The sequence below is a fragment of the Hippocampus comes genome, unplaced genomic scaffold, assembly GCF_001891065.2.
Source record: "Hippocampus comes isolate QL1 unplaced genomic scaffold, H_comes_QL1_v1.1 scaffold44, whole genome shotgun sequence".
In the NCBI taxonomy this organism is placed as follows: domain Eukaryota; kingdom Metazoa; phylum Chordata; class Actinopteri; order Syngnathiformes; family Syngnathidae; genus Hippocampus; species Hippocampus comes.
Genome location: NW_017805546.1, coordinates 1,950,073 through 1,962,766, shown reverse-complemented (window position 1 = coordinate 1,962,766; position 12,694 = coordinate 1,950,073). Strand labels below are relative to the sequence as shown.

General features: G+C 46.1%; 1 protein-coding gene across 5 annotated transcripts in view; it reads right to left on the bottom strand.

The window, feature by feature from the left end:
- The window catches only part of pdzrn3b (PDZ domain containing RING finger 3b), a 97,527-nt gene that overhangs the window by 4,599 nt on the left and 80,234 nt on the right, over positions 1-12,694 (bottom strand). For 4 of the 5 annotated variants that reach the window (XM_019879492.1, XM_019879493.1, XM_019879491.1 and 1 more), the window contains 2 exons: positions 1,151-1,404; positions 368-455 (listed from right to left, as the gene is read on the bottom strand). In XM_019879492.1, the coding sequence (XP_019735051.1) occupies positions 368-455; positions 1,151-1,404 (342 nt within the window). Of the gene's footprint in view, positions 1-367; positions 456-1,150; positions 1,405-5,872; positions 6,151-12,694 lie in introns of those variants that run through there. The other variant, XM_019879496.1, reaches the window with a different exon arrangement.

The following is a 12,694-nucleotide window of genomic DNA, read 5'->3' as shown; positions in this document are numbered from 1 at the left end:
GGGGGGGGGGGTAATCAATGTCGACCGGGATAAAACGTGGTCACTTGAAATGGCAGTGCCTGGGGACACAAAGGCGAGGCCAAGTCGGCTTAAACCGCACTGACGTGTTGCGGGTTTGTTGGATGAAGATTGAAGTGCGCCGTACCTGTGCCTGTTGGATTTGCCCGGGAGCAAAGACACTTCAAAAAATGTTGTTCCTCATTAAAAATGGAAGAATGAATCCATTCGTTGTGTGTTCTTTCATATGACTGAACACTTGGGTTCACCAAATCCCAGGCAAAAGTTCAACATTGTGTCAACAAATTGTCCAGTCATTTTTGGACTTCATTCATTCATTCATTCAAAACAAAAGAGAAACAATGCTTACTTCATATTCCAGCTCTTCACGTTCGATGTCTTGATTAATACCATCCAGGAAATCATTGGGGTCAAAGTATTCATGCCCAGGAGGATGCCTGAAACCCCCCCCCACGCCCAAAAAAGACAGATTGAAGGACAAACTAAAACAGGGAATACTTTGGAAGCAAAATAATCTTTATCGCGATATCTCACGACCGTTTTGAACTGCAGTGCAACCCAGAGGCCCGTCACAAATCAAGATGCTCTGTGATTCATTTGAAGAGGATATCAATTAAAGAAGAAGACGCAAAAGGCAGCCGCACTTTCCTATCTTAAAGGCCTGACATGGAAAGAAACAAAGGGAAGATGCAAATATCCTTTCACACCATTTTCGATTTAATTTGCCTCATGTGCGCCGTGGAAGTTGCGACAGGTACGCGCTCCCATCCGCGCTCAAACACATCCTGCGCGATCACAGCTTGGCGATAAGGTGTCATGATCCCAATTAACTGCCGGCGTGAAAGCTCGATCTGTGTTTGAGTGACTTTTTTTTTTTTTTTTCCCCGTCATTGGGACTTGCAATCAACGTTTCTAAATGGCGTACAGTGAGAGTTCCCTTAAAATGTATCAACCATCAATTGCTGTATGTAAATAAACTCCAGCGTGTGACCAATTCAGATTTCGAAGCGTAAGTCATTCAATAAATTGATAAGATACACATCATGTTGCCTTGGGTGCCACACATACTGGCCACCAATCAGAATATGGAAAAAAAAAAAACCCAAAAACATTTTCGATAGGTTGTGCTTACCCCTCTGGAAGCAGGTAGTCCTGGAGCACGGTCACAGGCGGCGCTGGCGGTGGCAAGGTGGCGAGGGGCATCATGTGTTGGAGGGTGATATCAGTCTGTGTGCTGGTGTCTGACAGTTGGGTGTCAGCGGTGGGGGAAACCAGTTTGGGCGGAGGGGCCCGCCGCAAAACTTGGACCATAATGGGATCCTTGGCAGTACGGAAGGCCTCCACTGCTTGGTCATGGGTCGCCTTTGAGAGGTCTTTGCCATTAACCTGAAGAGAGCGAGAGGCCAGGTTGAAAACAATGAGTGATTGATGAGATTTGAACCGCCACGACATGAAATCATCCATCCATCCATCATCTCATACATATCTTGTGCAGGGATGCTGAAGCCAATCCGAGTTGACTTTGGGAAAGAGGCAGAGTCAATAATTATGGCCTTTGAACTCAGCTATGAATGAGTGGTGAGCACCTACCCTCCAAATCTGATGGCAATGGATTACGTGCTTGTCGACCGAACAAATGATGATCATATCGTAGGAAAAACTCAAATTTGATAGAACATTTCTGTCCAGAAGAAGCGGTAGCCAGGGTGAAGTAACTCTCACAATGGAGCTCCGATTCCGCACAATATTTCTTTTTGTTCAAAGCGAGTTAACTAGTGACTGTCCCTCCACTGCCATGCAGCTGAAAACACTCCCAAAAAATTTGCTTGAGCACATTACCTTCGAGCAAAAACGTGGTGCTGCGGGTCATTCGGTATGGCATAAATCTTAAATGTCCATAAATCTGCCTTAAATCTTCAATCCCTGAAAAGTTGTCGGACTAAATGTTTCGGGAACAATACAAGGATGTGCGTGTGTGTGTGTGTGTGTGTGTATATATATATATATATATCCATTACTCTTTTATATATATATATATATATATATATATATATATTCTTTTCTGTGACGCAGGGCCAATGCAAAAATGACTGCGCTTGGATGCGTGAAGAAGAATGGCGACTATAATGGGAAAATGATGCGACTTCAAGCAGCAATCAGGAAGAGAGGATATGTGCCAACGAACAAGCAGCACGGATTAATGTTAATCCTGAGCTTCAAGGATAATTGGATCATCTCAGCAGAGATTAAACTTCTAATTCCACAACATTAAACATTGCCAACATTTTGCTCGTCATAAGACAAATGTAACAACTGCAACAACAACAAAAAAAAAAAAGATCACTCATGAAACAAAAACACTCGATTGATATCGATGTCGAGAAAATTAAAGCGCTGTTTTGCAGTAAATCGGCAATAAAGCATCCCAACGTCAGACACGACTTGGAATCGTCGCTTGTGGCCCACAGAGAGCCCCGACGTTGCGCATCATCTGAGAAATACAGGCTCCTTTGTGTGCTCTTCATGCCGCATGTCGTCTCCCGCAGTCAACCTGGTTGCCAGGAATCCCGGGGCGACTTGAAAGCAGTGAACCAGAGACAAAGCCTTTAGACCCCCCCCGGCCCCCTCCTTCTTCTGTTGAGCCGCGAGCATTCTGCTCCAGTGCTCTCAATTGGGGGGAGTCTCCTCCCAGCTGTGGAGGGGGTCCCACCGCCTCTATTCACAAATCTCACCTTTGACACCGACTGGCCCTTTGCGGCACACTGGGAAAAAACACACAACACTCTACTGACACAATACACGTTGCTTCATCACTCGGGAGATCTCAGACTATGCCGGAATAAACCTGTCATCTGACAAGGTGGAAGTCGGAACAGTTTGAAAAGATACATCCAACTTGTTGCAATGACGCCAAGTTTTGCTTCACTTCTGTTCATCTCGGGTCAGATTTGCCTCCACGGATGAACTTGAGCCATCGTCCGCGTTGACATAACTAACCGTGACTGTCATGCAGAAGTGACTCGGGCGACCCCCGGCGCGTCCTCTGAGAGAGGTCTCTGTTCAATCCATTTAATGATAAGAGAAAAGCCGCACTTAAAGGAGTACTAATTCGTTCTAAATCACGTCTGTTTTGTTCGCGGTCGGTGAGGAATTCGCGCAGCTGCGGCCTTTGGAATTCACTGCCCAAGGCACCGTGGAACAGACCTCAAACCCTTTTCACCGGACAGCCACACCTCGTGTGTAGCCATCTAAAAATACCTTGAGTCATCCACAATGTTGCTGTTTGCAGTATTCTTGGCACCGGGACGTTGAGGCGCTTCCACCGCGATGGGACGACGCTGATACTGTATGTGAGGCGGTGCCCTTCGTCAGAGCCACAAGCCGCATACGGACCAAAACGGAGATATATATTGCATTTCTTATTTAGTTTAGCTTTGTGTCTCATGATGATTCACTCCGACAGACTGAACTACCTGAGAGGCGCTAAAGGTCGGCGGGGCGGGGCGGACAATCTCTTCACCTCACTCCTCAAACTCTGACTTCATATGTACAGGGTGAAAATGGTTTATTTACCGTCGATTTGTTGGATTCTTCTGATTTAAGAGGTCGTTTTATGTCTGAGACCGTAATTCTTGGCCGACAAAAGTATATGCGCTTCCACGGGCACTCCCCTGGTGGCAACAGCCACCTGCTCCGGTGTCTCGCAGATGTGATGGCACAACGGGATTGATCCGAGGTGTTATTAAGAAGCCACCGCGTCAGGCGTCAGGAGCGCATTGCCGGGGCTTGCGATCCCCTTCTTCGTCACTCGACACCGTAGGTGTCGATTCTCATTAGAGAGCGCCGTGTGTTTTGGTAAATGCTTTGATGGCGGTGGTGTCTGACGGCATGGCAGGGAGGCAGATGGCTGACTGCGCCTTAGACCAATGTCTGCATCGCCGTTTGCCAATCTCGCTGTTCACCAGAAGTCACACTGAGATCATCTGGCAAAGTGACTGCTCGGATTCCTGAGCGGAGTAAGACAACTTCACTCGGAAATACGGATAATTAGGCACTGGCACCTGGGAAGCCTCGAAGAGGAAGCTTCTTTGAGGCGGATCAACGGTTTCTGGGTAAAACGGCGTTCCTTTGGCTGAGCAGGATTTGGGAAGAAAGCAAAGGATCTCGCAGACAAACAATAGCCTGACTCAGTTCAGAACCTCAAGAGCCACCTTGTACCGACGGCTCTAATTAAGCTGCGGGTCCTCAGCATGGCGCCGCAGCCATTACGTGGTGCTTATGGGAAAAATGAAGCGCACTTGGACGCTCGTACGAACTTTCCAAGACCCGTAACCGCAAAGCCCCTGACAAAGCAGCGAAACTTCCATCTCCACATGGCACTTACCTTGTGCTTTGAAGAGAGGACACAGGGCTTCTCGGCGGCCAGAAGGGTCAAGTTTTAAAAGGAACCCTGCGGCGCGATCAAGCTCAGCCTTTTTTTTTTTTTCCTCTGCTCATTACGAAAAGGGAAAACAATTCTTTTGAACACTGAGCGCTGTTTAATAGTGCTTGATAATATTTGGACTGTCGACTGTCTGTGCACAAAAATAAGCACAAGTGGTGTTCCCGTTTTAAATGCAGTCCTGTGAGGAAAAGCACAATCAGCTCTTTTTTTTTTTTAATTTTTGCCTTGAATAAATAAAATGTTCTCTTGTTGGTAGCTAGCAAAGAGACGAAGAGAGTTGTGAAGAGTCGTTCGGGGTATATCAAACTGACTTCATAGAGAATCATTTCTGGAGTCTTGTGTCTTCGATACGCCAACCGGTGTATGTTTGTGTTGATAATTTTTCTTCTGGCACGAGTGTCTCTGCCGGATGCAGTAAATGTTGACGTCTGTGGGGAAAAGCGTTTCTAAGCTCAATTTCTTGAGTGGCTTATGCCCTGTGTTCTTCCCGTCATGAACTAATTTGACACACAGGCATTTTGCGTGATCTGTTTCGCGTTCGAATCAGCGCGTGTTTCTGTGAATCATTTGAAATCAAACTTCAGTTTGCACACAAGAAAAACAAGCGTGCGTCTTGTTCGGATCAGATTCAAGTCAAACCTTACAGTTACTTCAACTTTGTTGCCCTTAACTCATCACATATAAAATACTGTACATCTCGAACAACACAGTAGACCAGACCCAAATGACTAACTATTTCCGATGTCAGGAGAAATATTTAACCAGGCTTGATTAATGAATGTAAAACCTCGTCCACCTATTGGCAAGAAAGACGAAATCGAGCCAACCCGAGATGAGGCACGGCTCAGTAAATTGCAGTCCTGGTCCACACCTCTGCGGGATTTAGCAGTCGTCGTGGCTGGAGGATGTTGGATCTCCAATATTTTTTGTCTTTTTTCCTCCCAAGAATGTCATTATGGAAAAGAAAATAAATCCTCATATTCGGAGTTGTCTCAGCGCTACAAATAAATGACACTGGAAACGATGAGTTTAGATACCTTACGTCAAAGATGCGTCATTTTTAGTTGTAGGCCAAAGCAAGCACCAGTTGTTAAATATAAACTTTTGTATAAATTCACACCGGGGTTAAAGGCTGAGCGCACGGAGTCAGCATTCGAGTGACAATGAGGAGGTGGACGCAGGTCGGCGCACACTAGCAGACACATTGAGAGAGCTGTCACCTCTTCATCATCGTCTCCCTTTAAGCAAAAGCGCGCCACCTCACAATGACCCCTGCGGCCAGAGTTCAGCCTGCTCAGCTGTCCGCTCGGCAACAACTCAACGAGAACCCAAGTGACCGCTGCGGGCTGGTGTCAAAACAAAACCGGGAAGAAACAAGCGCGACCGACCGAACACACCGGGTGACAGTACCTGGCAGACTTCATAGAGAAGTTGATAATGTTCCTGAGGCTTCTGCAGGCGACAGAGGCTGCATCCCATGGTGGAGGAGGTCACACCATGCAGGCTCCCCACCCACCCCGCGGCCGCTCGGGCGGCAAGAGTCCCGAAGCAGATATCTTCCGTCTCCCTCCGGAATGATTCCGTCTCCGTTTGCTGTGTCTCGGACTGACGGGACTGTACTCCCCCAGCTTGCGGCCGCGTCTCCCAGCCCGTCCCCTCCTCACCTCACCTCACATGCTCGCTCCCTGCCCACCTCCCGGCAAAGCCTCTGCTGAATTACTGGTGGCCAGAGTCGGAGTTGGGCTATATACAGCCCCTCATGTTTATGAAAGAGCCGCTCATTGCATATTCATGACACAGGCACACTCGTGATTTGCATCACCGTGAGGCTAATATCCCCTCGTTCAAGCGGATGGCTGCCCAATTAATGCACAACATGAAACAAGCGAGTGACGGGGAGTTTATGTAGACCATGACATGACCACTTTGCCCGTGACGGAATATATTGTACATGCACCACAGTACAAGAGACGAATTCTACTAATACAAAAGAAGAAGAATCAAATTTGATCGACACTGTCGGACAAGTGCATAGCTACATTTGATTGGAGTTGCGCAACTGCACTGAATCCTACTGAGACGTATTTAATTTTCAGTTTCTAATTTTGACCCTTTTCATTCCAGAGGATCAGAGAACAACAATGCGTTGAAATAGTTTCTCCAACAACGTTGCAAGTCAGGTTTCATTATCAGGTGAAATTTGACCTTGGGATCAGCGTAGAGCTGAAGTCTGATCCCATCGCGGGTTCTTTGCGTACACTTCATAACGTTGCCGATGCGTTGGAAAACATTCACGGACCTCTTTGCCTTTGATGCATCTTGCAAAGTCAAATAGCATTATGCAGTGGTTTGATGCACTGTGAGTTCGAGTATATACTAATCCATCAAAAGCAAACAATTCATTCACCGTGCATTTTTACAAACATGAATCCAAAAACCAGGGGAAGCAAATAAATCGGAAAAATATCGCTCCAGCTTAGCCAGACAAACTTCACCCAGTGGAGCATCCAATGCGTTGTGACACGCTGTTCTGCACGCTGTCCGACGCCATGCGTGCGTGTGTGTGTGTGTGTGTGTGTGTGTGTGTGTGTGTGTGTGTGTGCGTGTGCGTGTGTGGACAACTCGTCTGGCTGCATAAGCCAGACCTGGCATCAGTCCTGCAGTTTCCCCGTTTTGCCAAGCAAAGATAAACGTGCACTAGAGACAGCCACAACCATTCCTATTCCTCTTTGAATTCATCGGAATTGGGCATGTGAAACTTTGTGAATATGTTGACAAGGTTAAAGAATGGTACTATCCCTGCAATTTGATTTTTTTCCCCAGCCAGGAAGGATTGTTTTCATTTATTCTGGACAAATGGGCTATGCCTGATTTCTGGTGATAGTGGCCCATCATCCAGCCAGGCGTGCTCACTGATCACCATCTCCGGGATCAGAACACATTCAGCTTCAAGACAATTGCAATAACAAACTCGTAGGTTCCAATCACTCAGTGTGTTTGAATGGACATAATAACTGAGACAACAACAAAGTTCATTTGTTGTTATCAAAGCACTAAATCACTCAGTGTGTTTGAATGGACATAATAACTGAAGTTGATTTGTTGTTATCAAAGCACTGTGACGTTCATCTTTTCTACGCGTTGGTTAAATTAGGTTGAAAGTTTCTTTTTTTTTTTCCAGACAATGGTCTTTTTTTTTTTTTGTGACGAGAAGAAAGACTAAAACAAATGCTCACTAATGACACAAAATAACTTTGTATTGTACTTCTGGATGACAACGTGGTCAGTTTGGGGTTTGATGATATCATCCGACTTGCTGCATTGCTGCTTTGTCTCAACGAGTGAACTCAATGTGGGGGTTTCTTCTCGATTCCTATTTTTCTTTGGTTGGCTTTGCAAAATGCTGCTTTTGAATACATCACCTCTTCCCACAGTCAGCAGATCACTTGACAACAATGCCAACAGAAATCTCCCAATAATACACTTAAGACGCAGATCATGCTGACAAAAAGTTGCCAGGGGCAAACGAAAAGGTATCTCTGTGAATTTCGCAATTATTCTTAATGAGTGCAGGACTCGGTTGTCTGAGTGCAGGGCTGAAACTTTCATCCATTGCACCATGAAAAGCAATTATTATGTTCACATTAGTCGTACTGTAGCGCCGGGGGCTGGGATCAGCGCAGAGTTGTAGCTGCCGCTCTCGTCCCACTAATCTTTCTTTCACACTGAGATGATCCCATTTGGAACGGAGACAACGCTCTGATATGAGCAAGTGCGCTAAGCTACAGCGCTGCACAAAAATGCGCATATTAAAGAATATTAATCTGCGGCAACACGGGATGGACAAAGAAAGTTAAGTCAGAGCCTTTTCAAGTACGCACAGCAGGCGAACGAACCGCACACTGTCCGTCATTGTGTTCAGACGTTTTTTTCTTTTTCTTTCTTTTTTTGTCCATGCTGTGTGGATTGATCTGCAGGTTAAACAAACACACCCACGCATGCTTCTCATTCGCTGCCAGTTATATCCATTACTGGTCGAGACACAGACTCAGGATCGGAGAGGATTTCATCTCGGCGGGAGGGACCAAACAATAATAAAGGAATGTAGCGCGGTTCGTTGGCAGAAACAATTAACACTTCACGCTTGAGTTCACTGAAACTCTTTTTCATCAAGGCCGGCGTTCTCCCGTACATTTGATCTGGAACGTTGATATTCGTGGAGGCTGTTGGGTGAGTGTCCCACAGGGCCTGGTTTAAGACCCACTGACACTGTTTATGTAGCTATGATGTACAAGGATGTAATTTGTGGTAAATTATTTTCAATGAATACACATTGGATCTCTCTCTTCATGCGCAATTGCTGCTCTTGAATTAAAAAAAGAAAATGGCAAAAACAGTCAAGCAACATGATCTCACGCTTTACTCGAGAAAACAATTGAAGGCACCTTTTATTTGGCTTGCTTTTTTTTAAACACGCAATCTATTTTTGTTGTGCTGAACAATAACTGATACATTTGGTTTGGCCAGAGCACAAAACCAAAAAATATTGCATCCACAAAGAAATCACTTCAACCAAATTCAAAGAACGATGGGGGGGGGGGGGACCCAGTGTGCCGTGCACGACTTGGCTTCACATTTTACCAAACGTGAGTCACAAATAAATGATCACCTTTGTCCACAAACCAGAAGATTAATGACTGCACATCTGCAGAATTTGCATAGCCTGACCTCAATAATTCAATTGGCCTTGTGGAAAATCCACTCACTCCACATTGTTAAACTTAGACATGAGTGATCAGGGCTAGAATAAGAATTTTTTTTTTTTTTTTGTGGACTTTACAGGATGTGGCGAGAAAGTACGCAGACGGGGATGAAGTGGTAGACATAGGACTCTGATGGCTGAAACTGATAAAAAAAAAAAGGTTCGTTTAGAGCCACCCAACACTTAATACGCTGTCCAGACAGCAGGATGAGGGAAAGGAGCAAAAGGAAGGCGAGATGATTGGACAATGATAAAGTGAAAGAAAAAGGAAAACTCACACTGGCTCCATATTGAAAATCCATCAAGACTCTGGGCTCTATTTTCGTCGAGTGCACACGCGTGTGGGTGTCAAATCTGGCCTATCTTGATGTGCGTGCAGTTGCAAGTCTCCTTTTAACGTGTTGTTGTTTTGTCTTCTTTTGGAGATGCAAAGAGTCTGCCCTCTGCCAGTCACGTGCGGTAAATAATCCTTCGGGCACAATCCATGGAGCCGTAAATACTTCTTCTTATCTTGTTTTGCATTATTTTCAAAGTAGTTATAATTGCAATACCGTGATTCGCCGTGAACTGATACATGCTCACGGTTATCATCATACCATCAGAATCTGATACCGGGCCGAGCCTGATTGGAAGCCAAGCGGTTTGCGCGGTGAAAAGAGAAGGAAGCAGTGCCTTAAAAGGGAACTTTCAAAGACTTCCTCCAAGTGGATTCTGGTCATATTTTAGTTCCCTTCGATTTGGCTGGGGGCTAATCCCATTCGCTTTCTCTAATCAGTGGAGGATATGAGAGGAAAAGAGAATTTACAATGCTAGTTCGTTAATGGAAATGCCAGGAGAGAGAATACGATCAGATCAGGATATGCTGTCAGGAGCACATGCGACACTCATCTAAATATGTCAAGTGGTGAAAGAAGTCAGTTCGTCTCAACTGAGAGTCATCTCTGAAACACTGCGCGGTGCATCATTCGTCAGACGGCGAGCTGTCACCTTAGCGCTCATTTCTAGATGACGAGCTGAATCTTGCGCCAGCGGGGGACGTGGCCAGTCGCAATGACAGCCACCGAAACAACTTTATTGAATGTTGACAACAAGCGATAATGACACCACCGTTATGTTCGTGTGCTGTATTGACTGAAGAACAATGAGCTACGAGGCCCTTCCAAACATAAGCTCGATGTGAACCTGCACGGTTATTAACAATGCGTAGCATATCCAACAAGGGTTAAAGACCATATTTTGTTGCAATCTTTTGAAGTTTTGCAACCTCGCAAGACCTCCGCACACGGATACTGCTGCTTCGATATTGCCGACATAGCCTAAGTAAAGCGCAGACGTCAACAATAACATTATATTTATTGCCATAAATATAAAGTGATTTGGAAATGTGAAGCTGCTAATCCCAGTATTGGTGTTGGAAATGTTCAGGGATGTGCTGGGAACAAAATTTGGCCTGAGAATGGAAAAATAATCGCCTGAAACCTTTCAACGTCTCGATGTTGGCATTCAGCTCGGTATTCACAGCTAATAATAATAATAATAATAATCATGATCATGATCATAGGGCTGAATACACGGATGGGGCTAGTAAAATATCCAACTAACCTTTGGGACCATAAAACAACAGGTCACATCTGATTGATGAGCAAGCCGTATGAAACGATATTTACAGCCTCTTATCCAAATGCCGTGACATTCCTGCAAAAGGTAATTTGTGTGCTTGTCAACAAAATAATCAAGCAAGGACATTAAAACGGGAGGGGAGGAGATGTTAGTGACAAAATAGTCCAGAATATGCGCACAGATAGGAATATCTTCCAAAGGTCCATCAAACCGCGCTTCGGAACTGGAGGGTCAGGGTTCCAGTCTTGCTGCAGATAAAAGAAATTGCAGCGAGGTGGCGGAGAGATTCGGGTCCAGACTGTTGCCAAGGTGCCCTTCTCATGTAGCGGGTGGTGGTAGAGGACCAAAAAAAAAAAAAGCAAAGAGGCAGGAGAAGCCGGCGTCAACTGAATCAAGTAAATTAAGAAAAACACTTGCATGGGTACCCTGGAAAGTCCTCTGAACAACAGAGAGCGAATGACATGATGACCGACGGGTGCGACGCTAGAGGAGGAGCCCTCCAATGCCACCCGTTGCTCACAAACAGAACAGAACCGTGACAAACATGGCATTGCCCGCCGCTCAACGGGCACCTCAATTCATGCATGACACCTTCCTCCTAAATAGAACCTGTTTGAATGAAAGCACCTGCCGAAGGTGTTTTGCCCATCTCATGACAATGTTTTTTTTTTTTTTGTAGTTCTTTTGCTGAGCCAGTGAGCAGTTTGAAAGAGAGATGCTGCTGCTTTTAACAAAATACAGCCTGTCTTTTGACAATCATATAAGTTTGGGCCCTTTATGGAGGAAAATGCCGCGGCTATCGTCAGGAGGAGCTTGGATGTGAGCGCGTCGATGGAGGGGTGGTTGGGTTATTTGGAAATCAGAAATCCAAGAAAAAAAAAAGGAAGAACAGATGCAAAGGATGTCGAGTGGACGAGTTTAATGAGGAGACGGTGAATTTCGGGGTGAGCAGGGGGGCGGTTTGATCTCTGCCCTCTCGGATCCTTTGGTGCATGTGACAGGCCCGAGTTCAGACGGCGGATTAAGATCATCAGGGAAAGTAATGAGCACGGAGCGCACTTTCATCAAGCCAGACGCTCTCGGAATGAAACAATTACGATCGTTAGCCGCCTATTTTTGAAGAACGTGCTTGTACCTAAACAAAAGCTTTATCGCTGGTCTTGGACTTCAGTATGACACACGCTAGTCAGATTCGACCTGGAAAGATGCGGACAGGAATGCCCCAGGAAATCTGTGCGCTGGGCACCTACGTAGGAATGTTGAAATGATGCTGCCACAGGACAATATCATCTTTCACGGGATCCCCCCCCCCCCGACCGGTGCTCCTATCAGACGGAGTCATGCTCACTGGTGCACATTCCTGCCTCTCTTTAATCCCACCTTTTCAATTACTCAAGCGAGCGCGCCCACCCGACATGTGTTGCACTTCAATAAAGACAAGACGCTCTGATCCACCGGCTGCAACAATCCAGCATTGTTCAGGGACGGCTGAGTGACACGGGGGGGTTTGGAACCCCAACACACATCGGGGCCACTTTGTACCTGTCAATCAAGCCGTATGTGTCACAGCTGGCAGGCTGTCCGAGTGCTGCTGCGACGCCTCAATAAGCAAGTGAGGTGAGAGGTCCTTGAGCATCGGGCGCTCAAGGCCCCTAACAATCTCACACCATCTGAGGGGCCCAACAGCTGGATGCCGTGACCCGAGATGAATCGCGCTGCACGACGGGTCTTGCATGACCGTCAGGCCACGACGTGCAGCTGCCACTTTGCAAAGAACCACGACACCCACCAAATGTTTGACCCACCCCCCCCCCCCACCACAAACACAACCGAACCCCACTAAAAGCAAA